Genomic DNA, 18,845 nt, shown 5'->3' on the forward strand with positions numbered 1-18,845 from the left:
AAGTGTCATTGATTTATTGATTGTAAAGTATGAATTATTACATCTTTCACTTTTGTTACTTGTCCTTTACACTTGCTGAACAAATAGGCCCTCGCCTAATGTTACTCGATTGTGTTTGCCTCTCTTGTAAGTCACTTTGGATAAAAGCGTCTGCCAAGATTATAAATGTAAAGGTTTACTAATGAGACCCTGCACTCGATATTTGGATATTCCAGGACACTCAGGAGCCTTCAGGTGTCATCCAGATGTCTGCTGAACGTGTTGTAAGAGCGGGTCGCCTTCGGTGTATCAGCTGCCGTGGGAGGCTCAGCTTCTTAAATCGCGTGGTTCCCTTTGATTTCATTTTTAAGATTCCCTTCATTTTTCTCCTTTTGGCCCTAACCAGCAGCCAAACAATCAAGAGACTTCACTTAGTCGCGTTGTCTATCAGACAAGTTCAGTTTCAATAAAACATTTAAAAAGAAAAGAGAGAAGGTCTGAGAGCTAATAGTCTGTTCAAGACCACCAGACACTCTAAAGGGGCTCTCAGAAAGAAGAAGGTCATTGTGGAGCACAAATAAACTTCAGACATCGGGTTTCTTTAACACCCAGAGATGGCTTCTGACTAAGAAGCTGATTGGCATTAAAACGGCGCCCCCCAAGGACCCGAGTGGAGGGCCCCCAGTTAGCTGCTCATCTCCTTGCTTGCTTTGCATCTCAGAGACGGCAGATGGAAACAGAGAAGCGTCCTGAATCTTACAAATGAAAAGCAGGTTATACAAAGATGCTAATTAACGGTGACTTGAAACGACGCTCCAGGGTCTCCTTTTTCACACCCCGTGTAGTCCGCGTGTCCGCCGCTCAAATCGAGCTCGCTGGCTCCGCCGGCCGGCCTTGTACGTTAAAGACGCGGGAAGCGGAGCACGCGCGTTACGTCACCTGGCACCTTTCCCGCCAGTGTGGAGCATGCGCGGTACGCCAGCGGGCGCCCGTCAGTCTCCGTCTACGCGCCTGTTGCCATGACGCCGCATCCTCGAGCTGCGGACTGGCAGACAGGAGGACCGAATCTCCTGGATGCCTCGCTATGCTTCGCCATGTCGCACCTGCCTGCCTTCTCGCCGCTGCTGGTGCTACTGCTTGTCGTCGAGTACGGGAAGGCAGGGAGCGGCAGGGCCGAGCCCGGGAGTCAAGGCATCGTCGTCGTGGAGCAGCAGCGGCAGCAGCAGCCGGGCGGCAGAATGGCGTCAGCGAGCGGCCCAGGTAGGATGGCACGAGGGTGTCGCGCAGATGGGCATGGGAGGAAAACGCAGATTAGAATTTTGTATTGTTGAGGATGTGCGCTGAATTGGCTCGTGTAGTTCGTGTTTTTAGGGGTGAATCAAGCTAATAAAATAAGTCACGTTCAATTAATAAAGAACAGAAAAGAGAGAAGAGGTAAACGAGAACATCTAATGATAAAAGAAGAGAGCATGACGGGAAACAGCAGGCTTATGAACACCAGACTGAGAGGAGAGGTGAGAGAAGAAGGGGGAGCTGAAGGCACAGTGTGAAGACGGGCGCCAAACTGGCATCAACAAAGGGTTATGGGAAGAGGGGGGTGATGTTAAAAGTGGCATCCCTCAGGGGTTACTGTTGAGTCTGCTGATACGTTTAATATGTACAAATGATTTGATAAGAATATAAAGGACGCGCTGATCAAGTTTGACGATGAAGCCAGACGAATTACCACAGAGGGACCTGGACGGCACACAGGCAGTTCTGTGGGCAATAAAACTCACTGGAAAGGAAGTGGCAAAGTTAGATTTGAAAATTGAAAATGCAACTTATGAGAAGAGCCTGAGAATCAAGTGAAGAGCTCAGAATAATTTACAAGTGAGTTAGAATTCCTAGGTTACAAAACCTAACAGACAGAAATTCATCAAACATCCATCCATCCATTTCCTAACCCACTGAATCCAAACACAGGGTCACAGGGGTCTGCTGCAGCCAATCCCAGCCAACAGGAACCAATCCTGGGCAGGGTGCCAACCCACCGCAGGACACACCAAGCACACACTAGGGCCAATTTAGAATCGCCAATCCACCTAACCTGCATGTATTTGGATTGTGGGAGGAAACCCACGCAGACACGGGGAGAACATGCAAACTCCACGCAGAGAGGACCCGGGAAGCGAACCCGGGTCTCCTAACTGCGAGGCAGCAGCACTACCACTGCGCCACCGTGCCACCCATTCATCAAACAACAGAGTCTTAAACACATTGAGGGGAATCAGCAGGTTGCATAGAGGTGGGCAGCTTGTTCCACCACCTAGGAGCTATCACTGTAAAAAAAATGTTATTTTTACGATAAAAAACTGGAAGCTGGGTTGCCAAAATGTTACCGTAATAAATAAGGTGACAATATTTTTAGGCCTATGGTATAACTTTGTAGTAAATAACTGCATTTTCTTTACAACACATTCCAACAGAAGGTAATGTTTAACCAGAAGCAGAAATTGATAGAGTGTAACAAATATGCTAATAAATAAATCTTTAGAAAGCATTGTCAGGGTCAAACCCCAGTACAGTGGAACCTTGGATTACGAACGTCTCGGTACACGTGCAGATCGGTTTACGACCAAAAAGTTCGCCAAACTTTTGCATCTGTTCACGGCCACACACTCGGTATACCAACAAGCCAGTTTCCCTTTCGGTTTGTGCGCGCTGATGATTTCCACACGTGTTGCATTGTTCTCGGTCAGACGTGCCTGCTTTTGCTGTGAACTCTTTGGGCTCTATTTCGTTTCCCTTTCAGTTTGTACGCGCCGATTACTGTATGTAAGCACGTGTTTAGCCTCTCCCCATGCGTTGTTCTCAGTCAGACGTGCGTGCTTTACCTGTGATCTCTTTGTGCTCTACAGAATTACGTGTGCTTTTGCAGTTAGCCATGGCTTCTAAGCAAGTGAAGAGTGGTGAGAAGAAAGTTTTGAAGAAAACTGAAATTGAAGTAAAAAAAGAAATTATTGAAAAGTATGAGCGTGGCGTTCGTGTTACTGATCTTGCCGCTGAGTACAAGAGACTATTCTAAAGCAGAAAGAGGCCATTAAAGCAGCTGATGTTGCAAAAGGAGTTACAGCGTCAACCAAGCAGAGGCCTCAAGTGCCAGAAGAGGTGGAAAAACTGTTTAGTGTGGCTGAACGAGAAGCAGCTTGCAGAGGACAGCGTAAGCGAGGCGATGTTATTGTATTACGGATTTTTCAAATGTTCATTTTTTGGTTCATAGTGTGAATTGTTGCAATGTTACTTTTCTTGGTTGTTTATTAAATTACGGATTTTTCAAATGTTTGTTTTTTTCCCAGTGCTTAAAACTCATTAAAAAAAAGTGTTTACAGCGAGCGGTTCGTAAGACTATAGCGTGAACTCTTGCAATGTTAGTTTTCTCTGTTCAATGTTTTTACATTTAGTTTACTATTACACTGTGCATTCTATGGTATTATTAACTATACTGTATTTGTGCTTAAAAATCTTTAAAAAAAAATACTTACATACAGTTTGTATGGTCTGGAAAGGATTAATTGTATTTACATACAGTCCTATGGGGGAAATTACTTTGGTTCACAACCAAATCGGGTTTCGAACAGAGTTTTGGAACAAATTATGGTTGTGACCCGAGGATCCACTGTACACAGTTTATATCAATAAAGTAGTGCCAACAGCAAACATGTGCCATTTAATTTTACACATTGAAAACAATTCAATGTTTAAGGAAGTTATGGCACATTGTCTGCTGGGGAAGTAAAGTTTGCTTTTGTGGTGTCTGCTGTCCTACAGGAGTGCCAGCTTATCGAATACAACCCACCATAAGTCAGCTTCCATAAGCTCAAAAAACCTTCAGCACGCAGCGAAAAATACGTTTGTTAACTCAGTTTAAGTTTTTTTCTCTACTATTCAAAGGTATGCGGTTCACCAGGAACAACGTGGTAAACGGGGGCGTGTCCTTATGCAAATATCGTAACTTCAGCACTTTACTGTTTTACATTTTACAGTTGTTTAGATAGATTGATAGATAGATAGAGTGAATGGCACTATATGATAGATAGATAGATAGATAGATAGATAGATGTGAAAGGCACTATATAATAGATAGATAGATAGATAGATAGATAGATAGATAGATAGATAGATAGATGTGAAAGGCACTATATAATAGATAGATAGATAGATAGATAGATAGATAGATAGATAGATAGATGTGAAAGGCACTATATAATAGATAGATAGATAGATAGATAGATAGATAGATAGATAGATAGATAGATAGATAGATAGATAGATGTGAAAGGCACTATATAATAGATAGATAGATAGATAGATAGATAGATAGATAGATAGATAGATAGATAGATAGATGTGAAAGGCACTATATAATAGATAGATAGATAGATAGATAGATAGATAGATAGATGTGAAAGGCACTATATAATAGATAGATAGATAGATAGATAGATAGATAGATAGATAGATAGATGTGAAAGGCACTATATAATAGATAGATAGATAGATAGATAGATAGATATAGATAGATAGATAGATGTGAAAGGCACTATATAATAGATAGATAGATAGATAGATAGATAGATAGATAGATAGATAGATAGATAGATAGATACTTTATTAATCCCAAGGGGAAATTCACATAATCCAGCAGCAGTATAATGATACAAAAAAAAAAAATACAATATTAAATTAAATAGAAATAAAACTGGCATTTACTCCCCTGGGTGGAATTGAAGAGTCGTAGTCATAGTGTGGGGTCTCCTCAGTCTGCCGCTGCTCCTGCTCCTCTGTCTGGAGATGATCCTGTCGTCAGTGAACTTTTGCACGTTGTATTGGAAGTCCGATGTATGTTGGCTGAACAGGACCGGTGAAAGTCCAGTCTGCTGCGGCGCTGCAGTGCTGCTGACCACAATGTCTGACCTGCAGTTCCAAAGACGCACATATTGAGGTATTTACCTTTACTATTTAACAGTTTTGCTCTGTAAAATTAACAGATTTTTTCAGTGTAATTGTAATGCATCAGTAAACGTCATGTAGCTTATTTTAAAGGTAGAAAAATATCGATTTTACAGAACTTGGCTGTTAAAAATAATGAAACGTATTGTTTAAGATATACAGGTCATTTTCAGTAGAACATAAGGCAACTTTCCTTTTTTTCAGAAAAGGTCTTTTACTTTCACCATTTGCAGTATTTTTACTGTTAAATTTACTGACATTTCTTACAGTGTACACATGGAAAGAGTTGAGATTTGATGTCACACAGAGGTGACACCACCAGACACTGTTCATCAGCAGGCCTTAGTGGGTGACAAGGACCTCACTAGTGTCTCCATATCTGTACAGGTGCTGACCCACTAACTACTCTGTTGGCAGGTCTCAAGGTTTTGAAGTTAAGATGTTCTGCTACAGGGAGCCAATGTAGTGATCTGAAGAGGAGAGGAACACAGGAGACCTTAGACCACTTAAACACCAGACATGCTGCTGCATTTTGAATCATCAGCAGTGGCCTGGTGACACATGCTGGTCCTCAGTCCAGATATGACGAGACCACAGCCTGGACCAGGAGTTGTGCCGCAGGCTCTCTCTGTCAGATACAGTCTGGTCTGGAGGACATTTAGAGTGCGAGTCACGAGACGTTAGGCCTAATCTACAGCATGTAAGGCACTGGCGAGGCCTCACCTGGTTACCAAAAAAAGACAAAGAAGCACTAAATAAAGACCAGAGGAGAGCAACGGGCCTGGTTAAGGGACTGAGAGATTTGGAGGAAGAGGTGAACCTCTCCAGTTTGAGCAGGCAGACGAGAAGAGGTGGCAGGATCAAAGTGTGAAGGGGATGAGTAGAGGATGTGACTTTAAAACGGGTTCTGCAAGAACTCAGAAGCACAGGTGGAAAATTGCTCAGCGTATATTTCATAAACATCTTAGAAAGATGTGCTTCACACAGAGGACTACAGAGACACAGAATAAATCACCAGATAATGTGACAGACAGTTTGACTTTAGGGACTTTCAAGACAGTCAAGAAATAGGATTGGCAGGCTTTGTTGTAAGTGTGAAAGAACAAAGAAAACGAGAGCTGAGCTATAGCATGGAGGTCATACGGTACACATCCTCCTCCTCCTCCTTATTATTATTATTATCATTACTTGACTGACGGCTTTATCCAAGGCGACTTATGATATTTGACTTATGGGCACTTTGAGGGAAAATGCACTTGTCAGCTGTAGGAAGTGCCCGTGGGCAGGCTGTTAGGCCAGTGTGGCCCTCTGGTGGCAAAGGCCTGGCACTATCAAGGGCTAGATTTCCCTCGTTGGCACCCTTGTGTGTAACCCTGAGCTAAGCTAGGCATATTACTTGCCAGGGCAGACATTGTAGAGACGTCTAGTGGAATGCTGTGTGTCAGCAAATGTCCTTTCGCATGGCTGGCTTTCACTGCAGGAATATTAGACGGTCAAGTGTAGCGTGCGCTTTAGTTTCATTTACTTTACGTGATCAGTAAAGCACTTTTCCAAACCAGTCACAAAGAAGGTGCTGCTCCTTTTAAAGAATGGCATGCTAATGTTTTAAGATAGCAACTCCTTGACTGAGTTCAGGAGGGTAATAATCAGGAAGGAATCAGCCAAAGGTGAAACGTAAGAGTCTGAAGAAGTGGTTTGTCAAGCCACCAGGATACGTCAGCCTTTAGCTTAAACGCGAGATACTCAGACGGGATAGAACTTGCTTTATCTGACAAGAAAAAGTGCAAATATGTATTTGACCTTATGGCTAGCAGGTGAAAGATTTAGAAATTCATGACCGGTTTCGGTTATTCTGTGGAGTTCACAAGACACACGTTGACTTCCAGGACGTGGCCTCAAATGGCAGCTCACCCCTGTGTCACCAGCGAGGTGATTTTGTGACGTGATCACCAGGCTTCCTGCACATACTCTGTTCCTTACCGTTATGTTACAGCCAGCGTTTGCTCCCTTGCTTATGTTTGTTTTCTGTTTTGTTGTTTTTTCTATTGTGTATGAATGATTATTTTTAATGTCTTTCTGTGTTCTTGTAATTAATACTTTTATTTTGTTATCACTTTGGAGGCTCTGCCCCCTGCTTGTGTCACTCGCCAACCCTTCGCGGCTCTGCCACACGCGTATGGTGAAGCGGATGTACAATTTAAACAGATTGTTATTTTCATGTGAATTATTACATATGCATAATAGAAGTAACTATTTTACATTACAGCGAGTAATTAACTATATTAAAAATAGTAAAACGTAATTAAAAAAATGATGTTTCATGTTGCGTTCGAGGTATTCATTGCGTTATACCTTTTTGTTCTGTTTGGCTTTGAAATTAACATAAAATATTTTTTAAATTTAGCACTTTTACTGTAAAAATTCAGTAAATACAATTTTTTGAATTAACTTTTTGTCAATATCGCATTGAATTTTGATTCCGCGTTTGGGCTTTCATCGTGACAACGCAAAGTATAACTGCCTGTGAGTGAATTTTGTTTCTTTCTCTCTATTAAATAAACAACTTTTTTGAATGCTTGCCCCTGTGATTTGTTAATTGTCTTTGCTATAGCTATTCTAACGGGAAACTGTAAACATTTAAATACGAATGGCGTATCAAGATCTTCTTTGGTGTCTAATGTTATCCCCGAAGATGGACTACATTACCTTTCTGTTAAAATTTGACATGTCACAATTGTTCGACCAATTTTGAAAACAACTAATCTCATCCTATTGCATAGCCCATCACTCAGACGTAAATTACATAATAACACTACGATACGTCCTTCTGTCAACGGTAATTCAGCCGGTGGGAGACCCGACACGGTGTTACGGTTGTAGATATTCTACGTGATATTGTAAGTTGATGTTTTCATCTTCCTCACCATCACCACCAGCTGCTTCAGCAGAGTCTATTGATACGCATTTCACCATTTGCTGTGTAACCCAGCACCCAGAACTGAGTCGGTCAAAAGCATTCACACCAATGAGAGGTGAGAGGCTGCGGGCCGCTAACTGGAAGTGGTGAGAGGAGGGCGGGCCTCGAAAAAATCTCCTGGCAATAGTCTTGTCTCATCTCGAGATTTTCTTTTATAATAGAGAGATGTAGTATGACTGTATGTATTGTGTATTTAGGTTGACTGAATATGTTCCTTGTGTTTTGTGGCCACTATGACGTTGCTGCCTTCATACTGAGGTAGAGGAGATGGTCCCAGTGGAGTGTCATTGAGGCTGGTGGACAGCCACTCATTGTTTTGATTTTTCTGAGATTTGTGATTTGTTTTTTGGAGTCTGGGTATTGGATAGCAGATTTATTCCTGTTTGCTTTGGATTGCCTTTTTAAGTCAATCCTTTTATCCTGATTTTGTGTTTTTCCTTTTTTGATTTTTGTGAATACATTTTTCATTCATAAAGATTCTTCGTTGGCCAGTTTTTTACAGTTTCTTCTCACTTGAAGCGTATTTATGTGTTTTTAGGATATTTAAAAGTACTTTTGAACTGTTTACACTAGGGCCCCATCTTGAGCCTATGCAGCCCTAAACAGCAGCTTCTTGAGATTGGGGTCTGGCTGCCTGGGGTGATCAGTGAAGACCTGGTCAGAGGTTTATTTATTCTGAGGCCTGCTCATCTCTTTATAGCATTTGGTGCTGCTGCATCACAACACTCACATGGCATTTCATGCCAATAAAACACACGTCTGTTGTGTTCCTTCTGAGCACAGAACATCAGACATTGCTTATAGAGGGTCATCTGGTCTAAGAAGATGCAAAGGGTTAGGGGCAGTGTTAGGGTCACTGCTAGGTATGATATAGTATCTATAAATGATTTAAATAGGAATATAAGGAACACTGCGGTGGGCTGGCGCCCTGCACAGGGTTTGTTTCCTGCCTTGCGCCTTGTGTTGGCTGGGATTGGCTCCAGCAGACACCCGTGATCCTGTAGTTAGGATATAGCGGGTTGGATAATGGATGGATGGATGGATATAAGGAACAAGCTGGTGAAGTGTGCAGATGATACCAAGATAGGTGGATTGGCAGATAATTTGGAATCTGTTATATCATTAAAGGACTTGGACCGCAGAGAGGCTTGTGCAGATTTGTGGACGATGAAATTTCATGTCAGTAAATGTAAAGAATTACACAAAGGGAGTAAAAATGTGATGTCGAGTAGGACGGGCCCTTTGGTCCAGGGGGCTCTTGTCTCCTGCTCTCGGCATAGCCTCCAATGCTTCAGTGCTGTGCCACAGCCTGGTGACCTGGGGCCCCATGTATAAATGCAAAAATGTTGCTTACTCCTGTTTCCATGTTCAAATCGCAATGTATAAAACCTAAACTTAGCGTAAAACCACGCATATTTTTACGCCAATTCAATCCCTGGCGTACTCAAGTTCTGCGTTCGGTTTTGCGGACTGGCGGCACCAAGCGTCAAAGCAGTGCTTTTGTTCCAGTGTGGTTACCCTTTCTTTTTTAGATCCACATGCGTGACGCGGCTTTATCAAATACACTGAAATTAACTGCATATTGTTTATTAATTAAATGTATTTGATTGTGATTAACCAGTAACAATATAATGGCCCACAGAATGGCCAAACTATTCTAAATACCAGAACTGCTTTAACGTTGTTACTCTCACTGCACCTTCTTCTTCTTCTTTCAGCTGCTTCTGTTAGGAGTTGCCACAGCAGATCATCTTTCTCCATATTAGTCTCATTGCACCACTCGGAGTATTTATATCACTGTATCTGAATGAGAATCACAGCAGCTGATCACAAAGAGAATTATCAGGATACAGCATCAAGCACACGCCGCCTCAGCCATGCACACAGTCTATTTGAACTGCTCTCGTATGACAAACACTTCAGAGCCTTTCCTGTACGGACCTCGCGGTTCACAAACAGTTTCACCCCAAGAGCTCTAAACGCACTCAGTCAGCCATCGAGTGCTCCTCGTAGACCTGTGAGGACTTATGAGTACAATCACCTCACTGGAAACTTGAGATACAGTTAGAACATCACACAACCTGAGCCACTTTATAAATTTACATATGATGACGAGATCATTATTAAGATGAAATGCAGCAAAATATGTTTATTATATTATACAGATAAAACTTTAACTGCATTTAAATAATCTACATTGTTAATAATTAAACATGTGAGGACACGGTGCCGCAGTGCTAGTGATGATCTGGTGCTCCGTTCACGGTTTGTTCCTGCCTCACGCTGTATTCCTGCTGGTGCTGACGCGACACTGGAAGGATAGATGGACAGAATAATTAAACACGTACTATGAAGATATTTTAATTTTCCTTAATTGTTTTGAAGAATTGGCGTTCTAAGCTTACAGATGGCTTAACATCTATTACAGAGCTGATTGTGTGGCAAATGTTTACTTGGAGAAAGAAAAGGAAGGACAGGAATTGGAGGTTAGTACGTTTGAAAGAGACAGACCTGCTGCAATAAATTATTTCATCGAAGGTTGCACACCGTGCACCAAGCATCTTGCATGAGGCAGGAACAATCACTGGACAGGGCGCCAGCTCTTCACAATCACTGCGCCACAGTTTAATAACGTGCTTTATCTCCTATAATCATGAAAATGATATCACATATACATCGCAGTATTTTAGTTATTCAGAGAGAGCTGTAATGTCATGAATGTCACGGATTCTGTGTCTTGTCGGAGGAAGATAAAGCCGGTTTAAGAAGCACGTAGTGATTGACACACAGAGCACATAGAAGATCAAATAGAAAACAAAGCATTTAACGTGCAACTTTACGAAACTAGTAAATGAAACGATTTTAAGATGACGTTTATGTTCTACTTTAATGACAAAATAAACTACGTGATAAAAGTGTAAATTTCAAGATTAAAGTTGACATTTCGTGCTTTTTTCCCCACTGTGTCCCTATTTTTTTTTCGTACCCTAATAATCTTTCATATGACACTCAGACGGTGGGCTACGACTCCCCTTTTCACGGCGACTTTGATATCTGACCTTTTTTATTTTGGGCACTGTGCGACTTTGTGAACTTGAGCTTTCGAGTTTCTCTGATATGCTATGTCACTCGATCAACTTCCTTTTGTTGTTTATTCCACTGTTTAAACCAACAAATAGTACGTTTTTCCTTTGCCTCCACTTGGTATTCGCTGAAATTCTTCTATTTCCCCCTGTGTTTTTGCTGTTGCCTTTTCACAGAATGCTGAGCTTAAGGGTTATTTATATTGATTTGCATAATCAAAGAGTTGTAATTCTGGGAGGAGTTTGGGGTGGCACCAGGTGCGTGCGTTACTTTTCACACTGACTGGGACCTATGGAGCGGAAGAACGTGGAAGTTGGCGTTCGCACAGATTTATACATCTGGATTTTTTTGTGCGTACAAACATTTCTGCTTTTGTCCGTACGCCATGTTTTAGTGTGAATTCTACGCACGGGGTTATGCACGAGGCCCCTGGACTGTGCTCAGGACTCGTCTTGTTGTGACGTCTGAGATCCTCAGCAGGATGTCTCATGATTTGCAGGTTTACTGTGTCACCTCACCTCTCATTTTTGAAGTCTATTCAGTTGTTTCTTCTCACAGACAGAGGTGATCATGTTAAGCCGGCCACATGTCCTAAAGCCTCTTCTGGTGTCCTTTTTAGGGCCTCATTTGATATTTTCAGGTTTTGTCATTTAATGCACAGCATGTTGCACTGCAAATCTCACAACACTTGACAGAAAAAAATGATGAAACAAAAGCTTTCAATAAAGGCCACCACGTGAGATCCTCGTTCAAGTGCACCTTCATCTCCTGGACTTATTTTAGAGGATAAGCCCAGAATTTTTCAACTTGAAGTTATTTTTTCACAATCATGGTGAGAATATTGTAGAATTTCCCTCTATTTACCCTAGAGTAAGTGTACTCGTTAAGTTTGTTATCGGGTTGGTCTACTGTTGCACTTTAAGATGAACACACACACACACAGACCCTCACCACAACATGAATGACACACACACACACACACACGCTGATTAACCCTTTAGTACTTTAAACCACACAAGTGCTTTAGGAATAACACAGCCTGTCACTCAGCACTTCAAGAGACTTACTTATTTTCGGCACGAACAACATACGATGTTTTTAATGATATCTCAGACCTAAATATTACTTTTGGTCTACACGAATACATTTAAACATTCAAAGACTTGGCACTCTTGACTATCGGCCATTTATCAGCCACGAATACCTTCTTCACATCCTGTTCCCTACTATTGAGTGGCGCCGTCACCCCCAACCTTAATAAACCTGGCAGCACAGAGTGTATGGCAAATCTCCGGCTGCACCAGGTGCTCAAAGAAATCAACCTTATTAGTTCAGTTACTCTAGACATTAAGACAAAGGATAGAAAGTTAAAAGCAGCTTGGTATTTATTACAAGAATAATAATAATGCAACCAGAACAAAGAAATAATAGAAAAATAGGTACTGATAGGAAAGTCTGGATATATATAGTCTTTAGAAAAAGCTTACGGAAAAAGTAGAGATGACAAGGGTGAATGTCACAGGGCAGCGTTTGATGTAGCATTCGAAGTTCATGAAAATGCTGTTAACTGATGATTGGATGAGAACTGGTCGTACGTGTCTTTGCTTTCTTCTCTGATGTTGCTCTTCCGTTGTCGCTGTTTCTCTTCTTCTTACGTTGCTTTCAAAATGAGGCATATTTATTCTAAAGTTTCATGCTGGGGTTTCACAACATATGAATGTTGCAGGCACCTGATTGGCTGGCTGTCAATATGATGGATGAATTTTGCTCAAACTCTTTAATCTCTCTTTTCCCAGACAATAAAGTTTTTTGATATTGCATCATGTCCTCCTTTCCCAGGCTGTAAACTAAATTATTGTCCCAGATGTCCATCCATAAAGTTCTCAATAACCTGAGGTGTCGACTCAGTCTTCCTTTCCCAGGCTGTAATACCAAGTTAGCACTGCGCTGTGAACAACTGTTATAAAAGTGAGGTGTAAGGTGAGAGGAGATGCTGTTTTATTATAATGCCTCCTACATCTGAATACATCTCGTTGGGATTGAGCAAAATATAATAATAAAAATATAGAGAATAATTTGTAACACATGGTATATATTCACTTGCCAAGTGAAACTGTGTTCTAAAGTTAAGAATTGTTTTCTCATTTTTTTAAAAGCACCTAGACGGCTCTTTACTTCAAAATGGAAGTGAGGAGTAGCAGGGTCCGAATACCAAAACAAGAGCCTACTAGACTGCTGGAGATGCCCAGTTTGAAGCCGCAGAGGTTTTGATTTTAGAAAATGGCCTTGAGGGTCTCTGGGGTCTGCTTGTGACAACAGAAGTTACCACAGGGTCTCAGTGCTGACTTCGTGACCTAAAGATACGCCACCCGTTTACTTGTCAGCTCGCAGTGGACATCAGGAGTGGAGTTTGGAGATTTAAGGCCGGCATGCATGCTGAGTCACATGAAGCTTAATGTCACCACTTAAAAAGGATCATATTGTGTTATTTGTCAAAGGCGTCACCTGCTGCACACATGGCATTGGGGGGCTTCAGCAAGCGGTCCTGATGCGCATTTGCTGTCCTACACAGAGAACTCATTTCTGATATTAAGTTCTTGATTGGAAACATTATTTCAAAGTTTAGAATGTTTTAGCCTCAGTCTGGCTGCTGCTGTGTTGGGTTTTTCACATAGCATTTCCATGGAAATCAGTCCCATCATGCTTTGGGATGGTGTGGCAGTGACTTGGTGCCACGGCCCACCTGCCAAGTTGTTTACCTGCCTGTGGTAAAGTCATCCCTGATGGAGGATCACAGGAATCATGGGAAAAAGGGGTCCTTTCATCGGATTGGCTGGCCGAGCAACATTTCAGCCGTGGAATGGCCAATGGGGAGGCAGCTTGATGGATGAGGTCTCCAGGACTCTAAAAAAATCCAAATCTTATTATGGGATATCATCTACTGTTAAATTCTGCTCCGTACTTCTAAAATTTTTATTATTATGCTGCATTAAGGATTTGTTCTGTTCTGTGTATTGTATTGTATTGACCCCCTTTTTCTTTTTGACACTCACTGCACGCCCACCCTACCTGGTGAGGGGTCTCTCTTTGAACTGCCTTTCCCGAGGTTCCTTCCATTTTTTCCCTACAAGGTTTTTTGGAAGTTTTTCCTTGTCTTCTTAGAGAGTCAGGGCTGGGGTCTGTCAAGAGGCGGGGTCTGTTAAAGCGGCACTTCCTGTGTGATTTTGGGCTACACAACAATAAACTGAATTGTATTGTAAACTGTACTTGACTGGTCACCCGAGCTGTGACTTCTTTCTGGGTGCGATCTTTGTGTTTCTTTTTGACTTTGACTTCTGGTTGTCTTTCTGACTTTTGCTTTTGACCGATGGTAGGGTCTTGTCTGTCTCTGACTACCTCCAGTCAGTACACACGTGTGGAGTGTGCACTCAAGTGACAAGGACAGACATCCGCACACGTACTGTAGCTCTAATGTGGCTAAAGTTTAGTGCGTTTAGGCCGCGTGAAGGAGCAGAGCTGTCACTCCTGCCTCACCTAGTCCTCTTCTGCTTGTGTATTTTCAGATCGACTGCTGTGTTAAAGTGCGGGAGACGACCAGTTTAAACGCTGAATACCATAAGCGTTTAGTCCTTCAGGGACCGTCAACTAAATTACACCCGTCTCCTTTTTTTCTGGGCTTGTTGTATGGAAGCTTGGCGACTGTGACTTATTGGGTGACCTTTTTTCAGTTGTGATTGTGTAGGGGTCTTCAGAACAGAGACATTAAGTCACATGTGGGTCTCAACATTCAATAATGTCAATAAGAGTGCCTGGGGACGATTTCATGAGGTGGACACTATAGGATGGAGGAAAGGAACCCATGCAGGGGGATGAAGACGAAGTGAGGTGAAGCACACGGCTGCTCCCTTGAAAATGGCCGAATCTCACAAAATATAACAGTCTTGTTGAAAGATGGACGTCTTCAGTAAGTTTGATGGCTGACCCTCACTCTGATGCTCTTCACCTCCATTTTGAAGTGCAGGAGCAGACCAGGCATTTCTAACAACCCTTCACTTTAGAGCACAAACGACCCCCTGGCAGCATTCACAGCAAAGTCTGAAACCAAGTCAAAGAGTTTCTGTGGTCTTCCTTTTTATTCTACTTTGAAACAAAGACAACCAAATGTCAGCGTTTCATGTTAATCGATGGAGCGTAGTCTGCGTTTAACTGAGAGAGACCACCTTCTGTCTGAACGTCATGTGCGTCTCAAAAGTGGAACAGCCGGGGAGACGTGAAACAAGGACAGCTCGGTGTGTGTGTGTGTGTGACCGAGCAGAGGGCCATCTGGGAGATGATAATGATGATGATGATGATGATGTTGTAGCAGCCCCTGGTCTTCTTAAATCAAGACACAGAGAGTCCCAGAAAACTATAAATGTCCATTTTTAATATTCTACACACACATTTCAGAATAAATGAAATGGCGTGGAATCAAATGCTCTGCTCACCTTGGAGTGCAACAGTTTTAAAGACTTGTCCGTTTCACAGGTCAGCGCTTGCCAGCCGTTATCTCCTGACTTTCAGTCGATAAAACAAAGAAGCCAAAACGACAAGTAAACTGAAACTTGTATATCAAACTGAAAATATCGAGCGCAGCGCTGAAGCAGAAATACGCATTTTACAGTTCAAGAACTTAATCGTCACGAGAATGTCACGAGCGTGTTCAAGGGACAGGAACAATGAAAGTAAACAAGTCACTCCAAGCTCCTCCAAGCTCCAGCATCCCAAGTCACGACGTCCTCCTCAGTCATGGACTGTTGCTTCTGATGTGCCACTCGAAATGGACAGAGAAAACGTGCGTGACACTGATAGGTGGACAGTCCTTCATCGGGTCTGCTTACGTGTTTTAATGTAAACTCATGTGACCAGCAAAGAATCAGCGATCAAGCACTCATGAAAATCTAACACTGACCTTTAATATCTGAGTGAGGAATAGAAACAAACATCAAAACACCTGCAGAGGCAACATTCATAAATCAGCATGGCACCTGGTGCCACCTATCAAAATAGCACTGGCGTGAGAGCTGAAAAATGTTGGCTTGGCTTTTCAACTTTTAGATGGCATGTGGTGCCCCACTCATTGTGTGACATGTCAGTGTGGGACGATTTGTGAGAGAACAGCAGTCCATTGGGTTTGCCAGCCACCACTCAACAGGAAGTTGATTATCCCAGTAAGACACTGGCAGGAATCATCATGGATGCCCATGAAAGTGGTCCGTTTCATGTGGTAAATTCATACATGCCGTGGTTTTAAAGAAATAAATTTGACTTGGAAAAATGTCAGACTTGTTTCATTTTTTTTGAGGGTGCCACCAGTAAGAATATAAATAAATGTTAATATATCCACAAATTCAGCCAAAGTAGGCTCACGGCAGAGAAGAAACCTAAACTGCAGTCTAAGTTGATATCCAAGGAATACAATACAATACAATACAATACAATACAATTTATTTTTGAACAGCCCAAAATCACACAAGGAGGGCCGCAATGGGCTTTAACAGGTCCTGCCTCTTGACAGCCCCCCAGCCTCGACTCTCTAAGGAGACAAGAAAAGACCCTTGTAGGGATAAAATGGAAGAAACCTCCGGAAAGGCAAAGAGAGAGACCCCTTACAGGTAGGCTGGGCGTGTCGTGGGTGTCAATACAATACAATACAATACAATACATAGAACAGAGTAAATCCTCAATACAGTATAACAATAAAAATGTAACAAGTGCCGAGCAGAATTGAACAGTTGATGATATCCCATAATAGGATTTGTTTAGAGTCCTGGAGACCTCAGCTATCAAGCTGCCTCCCCTATTTGGCCATTCCACAGCTGAGACAGCGCTAATCCGATGAAAGGACTCCTCTATCCCACGATTCCTGCGATCCTCCATCAGGGATGACTTTACCTTAGGCTGGCAAAACAACTTGGCAGGTGGACCATGGGCACCAAGTGCCACATTTGAGTACCAAGAAGAGAAACAGAATAGGTGAGGGTCAGTATCGAATCAGAGCTGTCATGTGACTTGTGTTTGAGTGCTAATGGCAGTCTGTTCAGTTAATCAGCAGCTCTAGTCAGGGAGTGCTGAACTAAAGTCGTGAGTCTTTAAAAGCTGAGACCGAAGGGGCATCTCTTATAGTAGCGGGCAGACCACCCCACAGTTTAGGGGTCCTGTAACTAAAAGATCGACCTCCCAATGTTATTTTATTAATCCTTGGAATCCTAAGCAGACCGGCATCTTGAGATCTTAATGTGCGCTCAGGTTTGTAAGTCATGATAACTTCAAATAAGTCGGCCATTTAATGATTTATATGTCAAAAGGAGGATTTTGAAATCTGCCCTAAACTTAACTGGGCGCCAGTGTGAGGATTTAAGAACTGGAGTTATGTGTTCGTATTTTCTTGTTCTTAAACTGGAGCTGTGGTCCACAGTCTTTAGGGGATGGCATGTGAGTCTAACTGAGGGTCACCCCAGCCTTGACCTGACTTGACAGTGTACCAAGGAGCAGCGGAGAGTGACAAACTCACAAGGAGCTAACCTGAGACCTCCTTCTAAGGCGAGAACTGATGGCTTTGGTCACAATGTGAAGGTGACAGTTCCTCTTGTGTATGTAAGATATTTACATCTACATGGCTTCTTCTAGTGGCTTTAATCCACTGTGACAACTCTTTGGATTCAGATATGTGAGACCACAAGGGGGACCCCACCCCTAAACCCCTTCCTTTTGAAATATTTCTAACCTCATACACGAAACCCAGAGGTGGATGCCCCCCACTGCTCATTCTTCAGTTTTACATCAAAGACCGTGAAGAGTGCAAGCTAAACCCCAAGGGGGACTCCCACCCCCATTCTTCATTTTAATTAACGTGTGAAATTCAAAGGGAGGGCTAAGACATGGATACCTGCCAACCTTTGAAATGCCCCTGGGCGCTGCACAGCTTTACAGTTCTCCCTGCTTGTTTCTCTGAACCTTTTGCAGGGTGAGCTACGGCTTCGGCCCCAAAGATGTCCCTGATTGGGATGACGGGCCCTCTAAAATATACAGTAAGTGACTGTGTGTGTGTAGCTATGCAGGTTTGATTTGTGACTGACTGGCACCTCCTTCAGAGTTGGGGTCCTGCCCTGTGCCCTGAGCTGCCACCACCATTTGACTGATTAGAATAACTGAACAAAAGCAGCCCTGAAACACTATGAGACTACGAAATCAATGGAGCAGCTGGAGGAGTTCACCTCGTACCTAAAGTCTGTCCTGCCCGTCTTATTTATTTAGAGTTGGATTTATTTATTCTCAGAGTAGCGTAAAATTCATAAACCCAGTTCACCCAGTTCATAGTCATGGGGCTCCAAAGCCTACCCGGCACTATCCATCACAGGCCGATTTAGACTCGTGCATCTTCTGGGAGGAAAATCAGACATCCATCGAGAAACACTCACTCACCCTTACAAGCAGTGAATGAGCAGCGGCGGGCGCCGAGTTGTGAACTGCTGCCCCGCCATGCCCCCTGCATTTTGACTTGTGCTCTTGTTATCTACAAATAGCACTTGTCCATATTCCTTTCAGGTTTTTGGCCCAATTTGTTTCCTGACCCTACCAGATATTTTTACTGTGCCCTCACTACTTACTATGTGACTGTCAAGATGAAATGAGAGTGACGGTCCCAGATAGACTCCACTCCTGACCTCACGCCATGCCGAGCTTTCTCATCTTACTGGCCGTGGTGGAGGTCACTCTGAGGAATACTGAAGTATAAGAATAACCTGCGCCTGGCCCACGTGAGGCTCTAATT

At 42.7% G+C, this 18,845-nt stretch overlaps 1 protein-coding gene across 2 annotated transcripts in view; it reads left to right on the forward strand.

Moving 5' to 3' along the window:
• Positions 1–977: 977 nt before the first annotated feature.
• Positions 978–18,845, forward strand: part of LOC120531983 (protein FAM171B) — a 28,057-nt gene continuing 10,189 nt past the window's right edge. For both annotated transcript variants that reach the window (XM_039757916.1, XM_039757917.1), the window contains exon 1: positions 978–1,239. In XM_039757916.1, coding sequence (XP_039613850.1) covers positions 999–1,239 — 241 coding nt within the window. In that variant the 5' untranslated portion in view covers positions 978–998. The remainder of the gene's footprint in view (positions 1,240–18,845) is intronic.

This window comes from Polypterus senegalus, chromosome 6 (genome assembly GCF_016835505.1).
Source record: "Polypterus senegalus isolate Bchr_013 chromosome 6, ASM1683550v1, whole genome shotgun sequence".
Taxonomy (NCBI): domain Eukaryota; kingdom Metazoa; phylum Chordata; class Cladistia; order Polypteriformes; family Polypteridae; genus Polypterus; species Polypterus senegalus.